The following is an 18,498-nucleotide window of genomic DNA, read 5'->3' as shown; positions in this document are numbered from 1 at the left end:
GACACTAGGGACAGTGCACACCCGCAGGTTTCCACGCTGCCGTATTTCATTCTGTGTGTGACACGGACATTAGGGACAGTGCACACCCGCAGGTTTCCACGCTGCCGTATTTCATTCTGTGTGTGACACGGACATTAGGGACAGTGCACACTCGCAGGTTTCCACAGTGCCGTATTTCGGTCTGTGACATGGACACTAGGAACAGCGCACACCCGCAGGTTTCCACACTGACATATTTCATTCTGTGTGACACGGACACTAGGGACAGCGCATACCCGCAGGTTTCCACACTGACATATTTCATTCTGTGTGTCACGGACACTAGGGACAGCGCATACCCGCAGGTTTCCACGCTGCCATATTTCGGTCTGTGTGATAGACACTAGGGACAGCGCAAACCCGCCGGTTTCCATGCTGCCGTATTTCATTCTGTGTGTGACACGGACACTAGGGACAGCGCACACCCGCAGGTTTCCACGCTGCCGTATTTCGGTCTGTGACATGGACACTAGGAACAGCGCACACCCGCAGGTTTCCATACTGCCGTATTTCATTCTGTGTGTCACGGACACTAGGGGCAGCGCATACCCACAGGTTTCCACGCTGCCATATTTCGGTCTGTGTGACACAGACACTAAGGACAGCGCACACCCGCAGGTTTCCACACTGCCGTATTTCGGTCTGTGTGACACGAACACTGGTGACAGTGCACACCCGCAGGTTTCCACGCTGACATATTTCGGTCTGTGACACGGACACTGGTGACAGTGCACACCCGCCGGTTTCTACGCTGCCATATTTCGGTCTGTATATTTAGAGCAGGAGGGGCGCACTCCATATAATAGGGCGGTGCTCAGAGGAAAAAGAAACTAAATATATATTTTTATACAACCTCTGGCACTCAAAAACAGACAAATGTTTATATTTGAAAAAATGGATTTATTCACTACCGGTCTTAATAAACAGATTATCTCCAACGTTTCGGCTAATTTAAAGCCTTTTTCACGGAAGTCTATGATAAACAATAAACAACATATAATCATACATTAAATGATATAGTATACAGGACAATTCATCTGATTATCTGTGTATCTAATCAGGTCATCTGGTGATTTTTTTCCTTAGGATTTTTCACTATCATGTGGTATGACCTGATTAGATACACAGATAATGAGATGAATTGTCCTGTATACTATATCATTTAATGTATGATTATATGTTGTTTATTGTTTATCATAGACTTCCGTGAAAAAGGCTTTAAATTAGCCGAAACGTTGGAGATAATCTATTTATTAAGACCGGTAGTGAATAAATCCATTTTTTCAAATATAAACATTTGTCTGTTTTTGAGTGCCAGAGGTTGTATAAAAATATATATTTCGGTCTGTGACATGGACACTAGGAACAGCGCACACCCGCAGGTTTCCACACTGACATATTTCATTCTGTGTGTCACGGACACTAGGGACAGCGCATACCCGCAGGTTTCCACACTGACATATTTCATTCTGTGTGTCACGGACACTAGGGACAGCGCATACCCGCAGGTTTCCACGCTGCCATATTTCGGTCTGTGACACGGACACTAGGGACAGTGCACACCCGCAGGTTTCCACACTGCCGTATTTCGGTCTGTGTGACGCGAACACTGGTGACAGTGCACATCCGCAGGTTTCCACGCTGACATATTTCGGTCTGTGACACGGACACTAGGGACAGTGCACACCCGCAGGTTTCCACACTGACATATTTCATTCTGTGTGACACGTACACTAGGGACAGCGCACACCCGCAGGTTTCCACACTGACATATTTCATTCTGTGTGTCACGGACACTAGGGACAGCGCATACCCGCAGGTTTCCACGCTGCCATATTTCGGTCTGTGTGACAGACACTAGGGACAGCGCAAACCCGCAGGTTTCCATGCTGCCGTATTTCATTCTGTGTGTGACACGGACACTAGGGACAGCGCACACCCGCAGGTTTCCACACTGCCGTATTTCATTCTGTGTGTCACGGACACTAGGGGCAGCGCATACCCACAGGTTTCCACGCTGCCATATTTCATTCTGTGTGACACGTACACTAGGGACAGCGCACACCCGCAGGTTTCCACACTGACATATTTCATTCTGTGTGACACGTACACTAGGGACAGCGCATACCCGCAGGTTTCCACACTGCTGTATTTCGGTCTGTGTGACACGAACACTGGTGACAGTGCACACCCGCAGGTTTCCACGCTGACATATTTCGGTCTGTGACACGGACACTGGCGACAGCGCACACCCGCCGGTTTCTACGCTGCCATATTTCGGTCTGTGACACGGACACTAGGGACAGCGCACACCCGCAGGTTTCCACACTGCCGTATTTCATTCTGTGTGTGACACGGACACTAGGGACAGCGCACACCCGCAGGTTTCCACACTGCCGTATTTCATTCTGTGTGTGATACGGACACTAGGGACAGTGCACACCCGCAGGTTTCCACACTGACATATTTCATTCTGTGTGTGACACGGACACTAGGAACAGCGCACACCCGCAGGTTTCCACACTGACATATTTCATTCTGTGTGTGATACGGACACTAGGGACAGTGCACACTCGCAGGTTTCCACACTGCCATATTTCATTCTGTGTGTGATACGGACACTAGGGACAGTGTACGCCCGCAGGTTTCCATACTGCCATATTTCTGTCTGTGTGTGATACGGACACTAGGGACAGTGCACACCCGCAGGTTTCCACACTGACATATTTCATTCTGTGTGTGACACGGACACTAGGGACAGCGCACACCCGCAGGTTTCCACACTGACATATTTCATTCTGTGTGTGATACGGACACTAGGGGCAATGCACACCCGCAGGTTTCCACGCTGCCGTATTTCGGTCTGTGACATGGACACTAGGAACAGCGCACACCCGCAGGTTTCCACACTGCCGTATTTCATTCTGTGTGTCACGGACACTAGGGGCAGCGCATACCCACAGGTTTCCACGCTGCCATATTTCATTCTGTGTGACACGTACACTAGGGACAGTGCACACCCGCAGGTTTCCACACTGACATATTTCATTCTGTGTGTGATACGGACACTAGGGACAGTGCACACCCGCAGGTTTCCACACTGCCATATTTCATTCTGTGTGTGATACGGACACTAGGGACAGTGTACGCCCGCAGGTTTCCACGCTGACATATTTCATTCTGTGTGTGACACGGACACTAGGGACAGCGCACACCCGCAGGTTTCCACACTGACATTTCATTCTGTGTGTGATACGGACACTAGGGACAGTGCACACCCGCAGGTTTCCACACTGACATATTTCATTCTGTGTGTGACACGGACACTAGGGACAGCGCACACCCGCAGGTTTCCACACTGACATTTCATTCTGTGTGTGATACGGACACTAGGGACAGTGCACACCCGCAGGTTTCCACACTGCCATATTTCATTCTGTGTGTGATACGGACACTAGGGGCAGTGCACACCTGCAGGTTTCCATACTGCCATATTTCGGTCTGTGTGACACGGACACTAGGGACAGCACACACCCGCAGTTTCCACACTGACGTATTTCATTCTGTGTGTGACATGGACACTAGGGACAGCGCACACCCGCAGGTTTCCACACTGACATATTTCGGTCTGTGACACGGACACTAGGGACAGCGCACACCCGCAGGTTTCCACGCTGACATATTTCGGTCTGTGACACGGACACTAGGGACAGCGCACACCCGCAGGTTTCCACGCTGCCATATTTCGGTCTGTGTGACACGGACACTAGGGACAGCGCATACCCGCAGGTTTCCACACTGCCATATTTCATTCTGTGTGTGATACGGACACTAGGGGCAGTGCACACCTGCAGGTTTCCACGCTGACATATTTCGGTCTGTGACACGGACACTAGGGACAGCGCACACCCGCAGGTTTCCACGCTGCCGTATTTCGGTCTGTGACATGGACACTAGGAACAGCGCACACCCGCAGGTTTCCACACTGCCGTATTTCATTCTGTGTGTGACACGGACACTAGGGACAGTGCACACCCGCAGGTTTCCACACTGACATATTTCATTCTGTGTGTGATACGGACACTAGGGACAGTGCACACCCGCAGGTTTCCACACTGCCATATTTCATTCTGTGTGTGATACGGACACTAGGGGCAGTGCACACCCGCAGGTTTCCTCACTGCTATATTTCGGTCTGTGTGACACGGACACTAGGGACAGTGCACACCCGCAGGTTTCCACACTGACATATTTCATTCTGTGTGTGATACGGACACTAGGGACAGTGCACACCCGCAGGTTTCCATACTGCCATATTTCTGTCTGTGTGTGACATGGACACTAGGGACAGCACACACCCGCAGTTTCCACACTGACGTATTTCATTCTGTGTGTGACATGGACACTAGGGACAGCACACACCCGCAGGTTTCCACACTGACATATTTCATTCTGTATGTGATACGGACACTAGGAACAGTGCACACCCGCAGGTTTCCACGCTGCCATATTTCGGTCTGTGACACGGACACTAGGGACACTGCACACCCGCAGGTTTTCACACTGCCGTTTTTCGGTCTGTGACACGGACATTAGGGACACTGCACACCCGCAGGTTTCCACACTGCCTCACGGTCCATGTGATACAGTGGCAGCATGCAGTATTCGGGGCATGCACTGTAAGGCAGCGTTTGCGCCCGTCTGCTATCACGGCAGCACGTTACGGTGGTGACTGGGCCACATTTTAGTGACGGCCATGTGATCCCGTCCTCACCCCATGATATCGGACTCCTTTGTGAAAGTCTGCAGGATACATTGTTCGGCGTTTGTGACTCTTCAGTATTTCGTGTATAATCTTGTGCAGGTGTAAAGCCGGATGGAGAAACCTGGAGTGAAGACTCTGTGAAGACTTTCCAGAAATCTGTTGTGGGGGTAAAGCTGTTGGCTAAAGCTGTGGAGCCCACAAAGCACGGCGTTTCTGTCGAGCTGGCGGCCATCGAAGGTGGTACTATTTCTGATCTGCTGCTTGCTGCAAATTGTGCCGTCCGGGATGAAAAGTCCGTAAAGGAGAAAGTGGAAGTGACTGCTAACCAGGCCCTCAGGCCTCTGAGAAATCCATTACCGACTGTGAAAGCGATTCCTGCTCCGAACCAAGTAAGAGGCGATGTGAGACACCAGGAGTCAAGATCTGGGGAGACCAGCCACGTTCCGGCCACGCTCTCCAGCCCCCCGGATCCAATTCCAGCAGCTCTGAGACGCTCGCTCTGCCATCTTCAGGACTCCTAAGCAACTTCTGACTCCAAGAGACTTGACTGCTGCCCCCCCGGGAGGCAGAGAGATACACGTCATTAAGTCTGTGCCATCTCTGAGTGAAGTGCGCTATCCTAAATCCATCCCCAGCGCTGTCAGAGACCCCGCTTTTCCCACACTTAGACCCTCTAATAACTCATCGGGTCCTAAAGCACCGAGTGGCTCTGAATCCATCAAACCATTTCCAAAAGTGTATGTCAGAGGTGCCGCCGCTCCTCTCCGGGGACTCTCCCCTAAATCGGTTCCTATGGGGCTCAGACCCTTCAGAGCTCTCGCCCCCACCTGCATGGAGCGTCTTCCAGGTCCCTTATCCTCATCTTCTCACCAAGCTAAATCCATCCCTGCCACATCCCGAGAATCGAGCTTCACTACTGCTGCGTCAGCGTCTCCAGGCGCGGCTCCTGTGAATAAGCCCCCGGTTCCGGGAGAATCGCGCTCCTTTGCCTCGCCTCCCCCTGTGCCGCCTCCGCTCATCCAGGACGCCTCTATAGTGGATCCTTCCAATCCCAACAACTATAAATCTGCACCATCAACTTCGAGAGAGTCGCAGCCCGGTAACTCTGCTCCAACAGCTAACGGCGCGTCGACCACAAAGCGAGGAGAAAGCCCAATTCATCTCTCCCCATCAGAGGAATCCTCGCATGGGGAGATGAAGCTGCACGATAAACCCGTCACTGCAAATTCTGCCGCCGGATGCCATCTGCCAGGTGAGCAAATATCGCTGCATCTACTTACATTGGGCCTGAGCGCTAACTGCAAACTGAACTATTAAAGGGGTTGTCCAGGACTTGTGTGCTGATGGTCCGTATCAGGTAAGTGAGGGTCCGACACCCTGCAGACACCGGGTGTATGCCGTGGACGGGGTCAGAACAGTGCTCACACTGTGCACTGGCCGGTCTTGGTGCTGTAGCTTAGCTGTCACTCAGGTAGGACACAAGAACGGCCACTACACAAGAGACAGAGCTGCTCCGACACCGCCAGCTGATCGGTGGGACGCCACGTGTCGGACCCCCACGTACAGCCATAGCTCCTGATTGGAGTCTTAACAGACTTTGCCATCCCCTAGGACCAACGTCCACATGACGCTTATGGTCTGTGCTAATGATTGGGGGCTGAGGAGGGACTGGGGGCTGCCCTAATAATGAATATACAGACCATTCCTTTTACAAAAAGTTATAAAATGACGAGTTCTGTCCTGTTGTATGACGGCAGTTTTCCAGTAAATCCCTCATAACTGGTCCATTAGTTTCCCACTATGCGGTGCGGATTCCTGCGGGGGTCCCGGCTGCACTCACATCTACAATGTGCCGTGGATTAAGGGTCTTTGTAGTCGCTTTTTGGTATTTGCATCTCTAAACCTTCTCATCATTTGTCAGGGGTCTCTGCGGCACAGAGCTGGATATCCGTGGATCTGCCTGTGAATAGAGCGCTGCCTGCATGCGTCCTGACCGTGATCAGTCCAGACCTGTTCTACGTCTTCCCAAAGGAAAACAGAGGTAAGAAAAACAACACCTTCATCTTAGGCTTCCTGTGTCTGACTTCTAGGTCTCCTCACACGCTAGGTCATAAATGTCGGATTGCTGGGAGCCTTGCTGATCATAATGGCCGCGGCCTGTGGGGTAATCGACCGCTTATTCCAGCGGAGACGCCATCTGTACGACCGCAGTGAGGAGGTTACTAGGGCCATCCTGTATAGAGAATAGTGCGGATTAGGGACATGGGGACCCCTCTGCGGATTAGGGACATAAGATGTATGAGAGCACGGCTTACACGGTTCATCCATCGGGGTCTTTCCTGGTGCAGAATCTCCTCGTCTATCATTTTGCTCTTTGGAAAGAACTTCTCGACGAGACTTCATGGTGGTCTTCACCTCAACCATCCTGCAAACTGCACCTCAATCTTTATTGCTGCCAGTGGGTCATTGCTGAAGTCGCTTTAATGTATATTTGCCTCTTCAAAGGCAAAATTGACATTAACCACTTCACCCCTGGGCAGTTTTTCGTTTTTCCGTCACCTTCTCCCAACAGCCATAATTTTATTTTTTCACCCACATGGCCTCGGACGGGGACTTGTTTTTTTGCTGGACAAGTTGTACTTTGAATGACTCCATTTTATCATGCAATGGAATGGAGAGTGGGAAAGAATTCCAGCTGCGTTGAAATTGTAAAAAAAACAATGCAATTTTACAGTTTGTTTTTTTTCTATTTTCCAAGTTCACTATACAGTAAAACTGACGCTGCTTTATGATTCCCCAGGTCAGTACGAGGGCGCAGACACCAAACAAGTATTGTTTGTTTTTTTGTGGGAAAAAAAAAATATATATGGAAATTTGTATATAAAGAAAGAAACAAAAACCTTTGCCGGTGTTGCCATTTTCCGAGAGTCGTAGCATTTTTCTTGATATCGGGGCATTAGCCATACTAAGTATACTGATAATCATGATCTATGAACGCTGGTCACGGGCTGGCTTTCATAGGAGGATGGTAATGACAGGCATTGGGGTCTTCTGCGGACTCCCGGCTGACCTGGCAACCCATCGGTGCCTGCAATCACGTCATGAGCATGCCGCTGGGAGTGTGGAGCGACGCGCCCTCTGCCGGCTCCTGTGAAATGCCGCTGTCCGCTCCGCTCCACCCTCAGCTTTTAGGCCAAGTTCTCATGATGAGTTTTTGATGTTGCAGATTTCTGGCAATCATTAAGTTAAATAGGTTATTTCCATTTTTGTTTAAATGCGCAGAATAAAAAACGTATCAAAACTCATTCTGGGAACATAGCCTTAAAGGCACATGATGGCTCAATAAATCCGCCATCATCTGCTGGCTTGCGAGCCCACATTAAAGTCAGGGACACGACATATGATGTTACTGTGCGCCATATGTTGTGAAGGGGCTAAAGGTGGTTCAAGACCGCTATCTAAGTGTATGTCATGGAGGGGTTTCTGTTCTCAGGACCCCCGATGAGTGCCCGCACATAGATCTGTTCTATAAGAGCGGAGGCTGCCCTGTCAGACCTGGGTCGTCCCTGCTTTATTGTATGAACCATTTCTGCTTGTGGCCCTGGACCCGTGCGGGGCCAGACGGACATTGTATGAATGTCTCCTGTGTGATTACCTCTGTTGTCGGAGCGTTTTCCTCTGTGTGAGATCTGTCCTGACTGATCACTGTTACTCCTCAGTTGACGTTTCGAGGCTCCACCAGGTGATGATGGAAATACATCAGTATTGCAGCACAGAGACAGACGCGCACAATTACAGACCGTCGGCCGGGGACGCCTGCTGCGCCAAGTTTACCGGTCAGTGGTATAAAGTACTTCACCTCTGTGCTTCATTGCCGGGTATGTGAGCAGAGAACAATCACAGCGACACCTAGAAGCTGCACGTAAAGCGGTGGTCTGCTCACAGCACGCTGATGGCCTCGGTGGCGGGCCGACAATTGGCGCTTGTGCCATGCAGCGGTACACATTGATGAGAGCTGGTTAGTGTGGCTGCTGCCGGTGTATGATGTGTCATCAGTAAGCTGTGACCAGACCCCTCAGATCCTCTGAGCCAGGGTCATATCGTGCAGTGACAAAATGTAGCCCAGCAGCAATGTGAACTGGTTCCATGTTTGTGATTTCAGAGGATGGTCAGTGGTACCGAGCCGTCGTCCTCCAGGTTCAAGATTCCTCCGCCAAAATCGCTTATGCCGATTATGGCAACGTTGAAGTCCTACCCTTCTCCTGCCTTCTTCCAATGAAGAAAAGTTTTCTGGAGCTTCCAATGCAGCTGACAAAATGTTGTCTTGCAGGTGAGAAGCGTTCGTCCACCCTTACACAGGCATGAAGCCTAAACCCACATAACTACTCTACATTACACCAGGGAACCGGGGGCTTCATGTCACAGTTACAGAAATCAAAGGCCCCCCGAACAATGTGCGGCTCCTGTCTGAGCCTTGAAGCCTAAGCCTTACATTGAAACCATCCTGTGCCCCGTGTCCACTTTCAAGCAGGAGCTGTGCACTTCGCGCCCCCGTCCCCTGAGCTCGGGCGTTGCCCCCGTCCCCTGAGCTCGGTTGCTGCCCCCGTCCCCTGAGCTCGGTTGCTGCCCCCGTCCCCTGAGCTCGGTTGCTGCCCCTGTCCCCTGAGCTTGGCCGCTGCCCCCGTCCCCTGAGCTTGGCCGCTGCCCCCGTCCCCTGAGCTTGGCCGCTGCCCCCGTCCCCTGAGCTTGGCCGCTGCCCCCGTCCCCTGAGCTGGGCCGCTGCCCCCGTCCCCTGAGCTGGGCCGCTGCCCCCGTCCCCTGAGCTGGGCCGCTGCCCCCGTCCCCTGAGCTCGGCCGCTGCCCCCGTCCCCTGAGCTCGGCCGCTGCCCCCGTCCCCTGGGCTCGGCCGCTGCCCCCGTCCCCTGGGCTCGGCCGCTGCCTCCGTCCCCTGGGCTCGGCCGCTGTCCCCTTCCCCTGGGCTCGGCCGCTGTCCCCTTCCCCTGGGCTCGGCCGCTGTCCCGTTCCCCTGGGCTCGGCCGCTGTCCCGTTCCCCTGGGCTCGGCCGCTGTCCCGTTCCCCTGGGCTCGGCCGCTGTCCCGTTCCCCTGGGCTCGGCCGCTGTCCCGTTCCCCTGGGCTCGGCCGCTGTCCCGTTCCCCTGGGCTCGGCCGCTGTCCCGTTCCCCTGGGCTCGGCCGCTGTCCCGTTCCCCTGGGCTCGGCCGCTGTCCCCCGTTCCCCTGGGCTCGGCCGCTGTCCCCCGTCCCCTGGGCTCGGCCGCTGCCCCCCGTCCCCTGGGCTCGGCCGCTGCCCCCCGTCCCCTGGGCTCGGCCGCTGCCCCCCGTCCCCTGGGCTCGGCCGCTGCCCCCCGTCCCCTGGGCTCGGCCGCTGCCCCCCGTCCCCTGGGCTCGGCCGCTGCCCCCCGTCCCCTGGGCTCGGCCGCTGCCCCCCGTCCCCTGGGCTCGGCCGCTGCCCCCCGTCCCCTGGGCTCGGCCGCTGCCCCCCGTCCCCTGGGCTCGGCCGCTGCCCCCCGTCCCCTGGGCTCGGCCGCTGCCCCCCCGTCCCCTGGGCTCGGCCGCTGCCCCCCCGTCCCCTGGGCTCGGCCGCTGCCCCCCCGTCCCCTGGGCTCGGCCGCTGCCCCCCGTCCCCTGAGCTCGGCCGTTGCCCTCGTCCCCTGGGCTCGGCCTCTGCCGCCATCTCGTGAACCCCCGTCTTCACATCACCACTGGCTTGTGGCAGCGTACTGAGCTACATGTAACACCCGATGGCCCTTTTTACCACTAGGGTTAATTCTATATTACATGCCCATGTTGGTGCAGAGCCTATGTAACCCTCTCGCATCCTCCCCTTTTAGATGTGCTCCCGGTCACAGAGCCATGGTCGCCAGATGCTGCACGCACCTTGAGCTCTCTATTACTGGGAGCCGACGTCCTCATCACAGCCTCGTCATTTAATGCTGGGATCTACAGGGTGTCGGTGGACAAGCAGCAGGAGAGCGGCGTCCTGCACGTGGCCGAGAGGCTGGTGGCCGACGGGCTCGCCCGTAATGTCCCTCTCACCCGCTGTCCAGGTGAATATCCGCTCTGCCTCTTCTGTCTGTCTTCTGTCCATCCTGCTTTCTTACCGGATGTTTTTGCGAATTATTTTCTCACTCCTTTGCCTTTAATTTACAGGAATCAGTGGCGGCTGCTGCTGTGGTGATCTCCTGAAAAGAGTGAGTGAGATTTTGGGCATTTTTCAGGTGTAATATTCTGTATGTAAAATACAAGGAAGGTAGAAAACAAGGGAGGTCGGCGAGGAGCAAAGTGCAGTCATATTGAGAACACAACAGACATAATAAAAAATGACTGATTATATTTACTGTGAGGTTTTCAGTAGATAGAGGTGAGTCCATGTTCTGCCCCTAGAATTCCGGATAAATGCCCTGCTGTGACGTAATGCCGGTAGTGAGACAGGAGCGCACACACGAGGCCGCCGCTGCTGTCCTGGAAGTTATTACTGTCAAGAACGTTGGGGATGAAATAAAAATCCGAACTCTTTATAAAGCATGGTGCAATAATACACTGAAGGGTGGAACAAGAGTCGCTCAGTACAGAAGCGGTTAATACCTGCCAACTGCAAGGCGAGCATCAGGGGCGTTTGTTGTAATTGGGGAGAAGCCCATCTGTCTAGACCCTTATCTGTTATCATCCCCGCGGCGCCGTGTTGGGACATGCTGGCACAGATCTGCTCCATGTCGTGCTGATTATGGGATGGGCACAGAACAAGGCGGGATCCTCACCGGTAATCCCATCATCCGTATTGTCTGCAGCACGTGTCCTGTATACATCCCGCGCTGCTGACAATCACTCCGAGCAGCGCCGTTTGTTATAGCACGTCCTATGCTGTACACGGCCGGCGGGTGTCTGTAACAAGTGACGAGACCTCCGAATGCTGCTGCCACGGTCAGTGTCGATGGGTAGTCGTGCCGTAGCCTCTGATCGCCGCCATCTTGGTACTCCTTCAGAGAAGTTTAAGGTATTGCTGTGTATAGCACAAGCGATCACAGGTTCACGTCCCATCGGATGACAAAGTAATAAAGTGAAAAGTAAAAAAATAAAATCGTTTCCCCCTTCTCTGCTTGAACCAGTTCATGACTGGGCCATTTCCCCTTCCTGACCAGGAACATTTTCAAAGTTTTATTGTACTAAAATATATTTGGAAAGTTCAAATAATTGCTTCATTTTCATGATGCTTTGGGGTCAATTATGTCATTTTATATTCTATATATTGGAACAAAATATAAAGAAAAATGGTAAATGCATGTCTATCTTTCACTTTTTTTATTTTTTTCATGACTTCAAGGGATTGGTGCAAACATTTCAATTGTGTTCCCTTTCCATAGAAATTATATTTATATATTGAGATTTTTTTCAATACAGGCAGACCTAGAAACGGCGATTCACGCTGGTGCTTGTCTCTTATTGTATTACCGGTATTTATTATTATTTTTTTCTATTTGATTTTTTATTTCAGCCCCCTAGGTCCCAGCCGCTCCTGATCACATGCTCACTGGGTCCTGTTTTTCGACACATTATAAAGTAAAATTAACGATTTTCAAAACTACAGCTCATCCTACAAAAAACGAGTCGTCATACGGCGCTGTGGATGGAAAAATAAGTTCTGACTTTTGGAAGGAGGGGAGGAAAAAACTAAATTCCAAAACTGAGCTTTTGCCTTGTCCGGAGGTGGTTAACCCCTATCTGACCTTGGACGGGATAGTACGGCGGAGGTCGGATCCCCTGCTTTGATGCGGGCTCCGGCGGTGAGCCTGCATCAAAGCCGCGACATGTCAGCTGTTTTGTACATCTGACATGTGCCCGCAATAACGGCAGGTGGAATCGCGATCCACCCGCCGCTATTAACTAGTTAAATGCCGCTGTCAAACGCTGACAGCGACATTTAACTAGTGCTTCCAGCCTGAAATGCACTCATCACCGACCGCCGTCACTTGATTGGGGGGTCAGCAATGCGTCGGCATGACAACTTGAGGTCTCTATGGTTGTTGATTACTGTGAGCGCCACCCTGTGGACGGCGCTCATAGCAATGTAGGAATTCTACTACATAGGAGCGATCTGATGATCTCTCCTATGTAGCAGAGGCGATCAAGTTGTGCCAGCTTCTAGCCTCCCATGGAGACTATTGAAGCATGGCAAAAGCAAAAAAAAAGTTTTTTAAAAAAAATAAATAAATGTTTAAATCACCCCCCCCCTTTCGCCCCATTCAAAATAAACAATAAAAAAATCAAACCTACACATATTTGGTATCGCCGCGTTCAGAATCGCCCGATCTATCAAAAAAAAGGATTAACCTGATCACTAAACAGCGTAGCGAGAAAAAAAAATTGAAACTCCAGAATTACGTTCTTTTGGTCACCGCGACATTGCATTAAAATGCAATAACGGGCGATCAAAAGAACGTATCTGCGCCAAAATGGTATAATTTAAAACGTCAGCTCGGAACGCAAAAAATAAGCCCTCACCCAACCCGAGATCCCGAAAAATGGAGGCGCTACGGGTATCGGAAAATGGTGCCATTTTTTTTTTTTTTTTAAAGTTTGGTATTTTTTTTCACCACTTAGATTAGATAAAAAATAACCTAGACATGTTAGGTGTCTATGAACTCATAATGACCCGGAGAATCATAATGGCAGGTCAGTTTTAGCATTTAGTGAACCTAGCAAAAAAGCCAAACAAAAAACAAGTTTGGCATTGCACTTTTTTTGCAATTTCACCGCACTTGGAATTTTTTTTCACATTTTCTAGTACACAACATAGTAAAACCAATGGTGTCGTTCAAAAGTACAACTCGTCCCGCAAAAAATAAGCCCTCACATGGCCATATTGACGGAAAAATAAAAAAAGTTATGGCTCTGGGAAGGAGGGGAGCGAAAAACGAAAGAATGAAAATACCCCGGGTCATGAAGGGGTTAAAGAGGCCGATGGTTGGGCAGGAGCTCAGACTCTGGTCCTGTAGATGGACGTCGGAGCTTCACTGAATGTTCAGCACTGTGTGGATTTCATTTCTGTATTTTTGGTACATTTTGCACTTGTGCAGACGGTGACCGCTCCGCTGATGCCTCATCTTTTCCTTTCACAGGTGGAGAAGCTGGAGGAGATCATTCTGCAACTTCTACCTACAGAAAAAATCCAGTAAGACCCGGTGCAGTCGGCTCTGCGCGGAGCTGCGATGCGGAGCACCGGATTAAAGAAAAGCAGTTCTCGCATTTCAGAAAGTACCTTGGTTCCCACGATGCTGCAGTTTGTAGTTTGTGATTCTTTTTTTTTTTTTTTTTTTTTGCGAGTTCCCCCCCCAATACAAAATAAAGTCGAGTTATACATAAAGGTAATTACTGTATAATGTATGGAAAGAGTCATGTGCGCTTCTATAGGCTGAAATGTCATTCTAGCCTAGTCCTGTGCACACAGCTGATGGTCTCGTTACAGTGTGTCAGTGCTGAGATATCAGTCCTGTTCCCATTAAATATTGTTATACGAATTATTGATCATCTAGCTGCTATGTCTCCTGACTCCCCCATACACAGGAGTACTCGACTGAGCTACCAAGAGCTCCCTATAAGAGAGCCACCGCCGGACCCCTCTGTCCTCCTCCGCTGGACCCCTCTGTCCTCCTCCTCCGCCTGACCCCTCTGTCCTCCTCCTCCGCTGGACTCCTCTGTCCTCCTCTGCCGGACCCCTCTGTCCTCCTCCTCCGCCTGACCCCTCTGTCCTCCTCCTCCGCCTGACCCCTCTGTCACCCTCCACCGGACCCCTTTGTCGTCGCCCTCCGCCGGACCCCTCTGTCGTCATGAGGGGCCCCCATATGGTGGCATCCCGGGGCCTGTGTCGCCCAGGGCAGAACTTCCTACATTATACAGTAATACATCTTTGTAGAGGAGCAGCTGGATAATAAGATCCGGCCCTGACCCCAGCAGTACGGCAGAGCAGCTAGATATAAGGATCCGGCCCAGACCCCGGCTGTACGTCAGAGCAGCTAGATATAAGGATCCGGCTCTGACCCCAGCTGTACTGCAGAGCAGCTGGATATTAGAATCAGGCTCAGACCCTGGCTGTACAGCAGAGCAGCTGGATATAAGGATCCGGCTCAGACCCCGGCTGTACGGCAGAGCAGCTGGATATAAGGATCCGGCTCAGACCCCGGCTGTACAGCAGAGCAGCTGGATATAAGGATCCGGCTCAGACCCCAGCTGTACAGCAGAGCAGCTGGATATAAGGATCCGGCTCAGACCCCGGCTGTGCGGCAGAGCAACTAGATATAAGGATCTGGCTCAGACCCCAGCTGTACTGCAGAGCAGCTAGATATAAGGATCCGGCTCAGACCCCGGCTGTACTGCAGAGCAGCTGGATATAAGGATCCGGCTCAGACCCCGGCTGTACTGCAGAGCAGCTAGATATAAGGATCCGGCTCAGATTCCGGCTGTGCGGCAGAGCAACTAGATATAAGGATCTGGCTCAGACCCCAGCTGTACTGCAGAGCAGCTAGATATAAGGATCCGGCTCAGACCCCAGCTGTACAGCAGAGCAGCTGGATATAAGGATCCGGCTCAGACCCCGGCTGTACTGCAGAGCAGCTAGATATAAGGATCCGGCTCAGATTCCGGCTGTGCGGCAGAGCAACTAGATATAAGGATCTGGCTCAGACCCCAGCTGTACTGCAGAGCAGCTAGATATAAGGATCCGGCTCTGACCCTGGCCGTACGGCAGAGCAGCTGGATATAAGGATCCGGCTCTGACCCCAGCTGTACAGCAGAGCAGCTGGATATAAGGATCCGGCTCAGACCCCGGCTGTACTGCAGAGCAGCTGGATAAAAGGATCCGGCTCTTACCCCGGCTGTACGGCAGAGCAGCTGGATATTAGAATCAGGCTCAGACCCTGGCTGTACAGCAGAGCAGCTGGATATAAGGATCCGGCTCAGACCCCGGCTGTACAGCAAAGCAGCTGGATATTAGGATCAGGCTCAGACCCTGGCCGTACGGCACAGGAAGTGACACGGCGGGGCATGGAGGCCGGCGCTAGCTGCCGCTTACCAGCACTTTATTACTTTGCAGTTTTTGTGTCTTGTGATGATCAGCTTTATATATTATAGTGGACATTTATTAGAAGTCTTTATTTAGTGCTGAGGCTGCAGGACGGAGAGTGCATTTACCCCTGTGATCCTCGCACAGGGGCCGTCCGTACATAGATTACACGGCACCAATATCATTTGGATGCAGTCGCCTCACGTCCTGCTCGGGTTCATTAGATAAAAGTGAAAGTTGTTAGATGTCTCCTATCTATTAGTTTCCATTTATTTCTGTACAATGTCCTGACATCTAATGGTAATAAATTGTTTCTCTGTTCTTTCCTGTCTGTGTCTTCACTGCTCCTGTCCTGCGAGCCGCCAGGGTGTGACACTGGGTGTCCGGACCCCACACCAGCCAAGGGCCACGTGTCCTAAGGAAACTCCCACTATGTAGCAGAAGGCTGAGATATAGCCGGCGTTATACTCCAGAGCTGCATTCATCATTATCTCCACAAAGCTGGTGAATCCCCAGGGCTGTACGGCCTCCTGCATCCTAGAAACTGAGAAAAGTGGTTAGGAGGCGAGTCTGACCAATGTATGTACACAGTGACTGCACCAGCAAAATAGTGAGTGCAGCTCTGGGTATAATACAGGATGTAACTCAGGATCAGTAGTGTAATGTATGTACACAGTGACTGCACCAGCAGAATAGTGAGTGCAGCTCTGGAGTATAATACAGGAGGTAACTCAGGATCAGTAATGTAATGTATGTACACAGTGACTGCACCAGCAGAATAGTGAGTGCAGCTCTGGGGTATCATACAGGATGTAACTCAGGATCAGTAATGTAATGTATGTACACAGTGACTGCACCAGCAGAATAGTGAGTGCAGCTCTGGGTATAATGCAGGATGTAACTCAGGATCAGTAATGTAATGTATGTACACAGTGACTGCACCAGCAGAATAGTGAGTGCAGCTCTGGGGTATAATACAGGAGGTAACTCAGGATCAGTAATGTATGTACACAGTGACTGCACCAGCAGAATAGTGAGTGCAGCTCTGGAATATAATACAGGAGGTAAATCAGGATCAGTAATGTAATGTATGTACACAGTGACTGCACCAGCAGAATGGTGAGTGCAGCTCTGGTAATTGTGGGTGTGGTTGTTACTGATCCTGCTGTCTTCTCCTGAGCTCCAGAGAACCACCACCTCTCCGCCCGGGGACCTGCTCTCTCTCCTACCCAGGGAGAGAGTGGGTTTCCTGGCATGAGTGATGGAGCCTAGTCCCAGGCTTCTGTTCTCAGGACCAGGTCGGCCAAGGACAGGAGAAACCAGCCTGCACATCAGAGGACTCGGGGGTGAGACGTTCCACCAGGAATTGCAGCAATGTGGCTCCTACTCCCCCGGTCTACAGAGACCCAAAGAAGTTTCAAACATGGAGGAGAAGCCTGCTAGCGTGCAAGATGGCGGGCCTTCCGGAGGAAATCTGAGTGCTCACGGAGGTGAGGTTGACCTCGCTAAGGAAGGTTGGAGGCTGCAGAGACCTCAGGAGTCTGTGTCCATCTATGCCTTCCGGGTCATGAGCCACCTCCGTGATTATGAAGAGGCGAGTAAGACACTGAGGAGGCTGTGGGAGGAGTTGCGCTGCACAAGCAACAAAGCTGCAGGTTCCTCCAAACCAAGGAAGAATCAGCTCCAGGTGGAGGTAAGGAGACTGAAACATGAACTTAATGAGCTGGAAATAAGAAAAGCTTTATAAAAGAAAAGTGGGCCTTTCAAAGAAAAACTAATGAAAGAAGACAGATTCAGAGAAATGGCTGATAACAGAGAGCAAAGGCAGATGGGGCTGCAGCCTGGGAACCAGGTGGATGATGGGAGTGATGACGACAGCAGAAAGCTCCACCTGGCAGCTTCACACCAGTGGTATGCCGATGGGTTATTGAGTTAGAAATGGGGAGGTGCCTGATCTTAGATGTCCTCTTGAAGGGACAAGAGCTCCGGCTCATTAACATCTATAGTCCCCAATCAGTCTGCAGGTGGTCTTTGGAGGGGACTTCAATGCTGTCACGAGGCCCCGAGATAGAGGAGGTTCCAGAGACAAGCTGACTTATGATAGTGTCGCCCTTAACGCCTTCACCCCGAAGCCTGTTTTCAACTTCCTGACCGGGCCATTTTTTTCAATTCTGACCACTGTCACTTTATGAGGTCATAATTCTGAAACGCTTCAACAGATCCTGGTGATTCTGAGATTGTTTTCTCGTGACATATTGTACTTTATGATAGTGGTAAAATTTCTTCGATTTGACTTGCGTTTTTTTGTGAAAAAAATGGAAGTTGGTTGAAAATTTTGCAATTTTTAAATTTTTAGTTTTTATGCCCTTAAATTAGAGAGTCATATGCAAAATAGTTAATAAATAACATTACCCACATGTCTGCTTTACATTACCACAATTTTGGAAACATAATTTTTTTTGTTAGGAAGTTATAAGGGTTAAAAATTGACCATCGATTTCTCATTTTTACAACAAAATTTGCAAAACCATTTTTTTTTAGGGACCACCTCACACTTGAAGTGACTTTGAGGGGTCTATATGACAGAAAATGCCCAAAAGTGACACCATTCTGAAAACT

At 51.2% G+C, this 18,498-nt stretch overlaps 1 protein-coding gene across 1 annotated transcript in view; it reads left to right on the top strand.

Annotated features, from left to right (window-relative positions):
• The window catches only part of TDRD1 (tudor domain containing 1), a 114,770-nt gene extending 98,570 nt beyond the window's left edge, over positions 1-16,200 (top strand). Inside the window, 8 exon segments of the mRNA XM_077257924.1 lie at positions 4,904-5,321; positions 5,323-6,056; positions 6,726-6,845; positions 8,524-8,640; positions 8,967-9,134; positions 10,655-10,870; positions 10,974-11,014; positions 13,940-16,200. Coding sequence (XP_077114039.1) covers positions 4,904-5,321; positions 5,323-6,056; positions 6,726-6,845; positions 8,524-8,640; positions 8,967-9,134; positions 10,655-10,870; positions 10,974-11,014; positions 13,940-13,996 — 1,871 coding nt within the window. The 3' untranslated portion in view covers positions 13,997-16,200.
• Positions 16,201-18,498: the final 2,298 nt, after the last annotated feature.

The sequence above is a fragment of the Ranitomeya variabilis genome, chromosome 4, assembly GCF_051348905.1.
Source record: "Ranitomeya variabilis isolate aRanVar5 chromosome 4, aRanVar5.hap1, whole genome shotgun sequence".
NCBI lineage: Eukaryota > Metazoa > Chordata > Amphibia > Anura > Dendrobatidae > Ranitomeya > Ranitomeya variabilis.
Note: the sequence above shows the minus strand (reverse complement) of the source record. Positions and strands in the feature narration are given on the sequence as shown.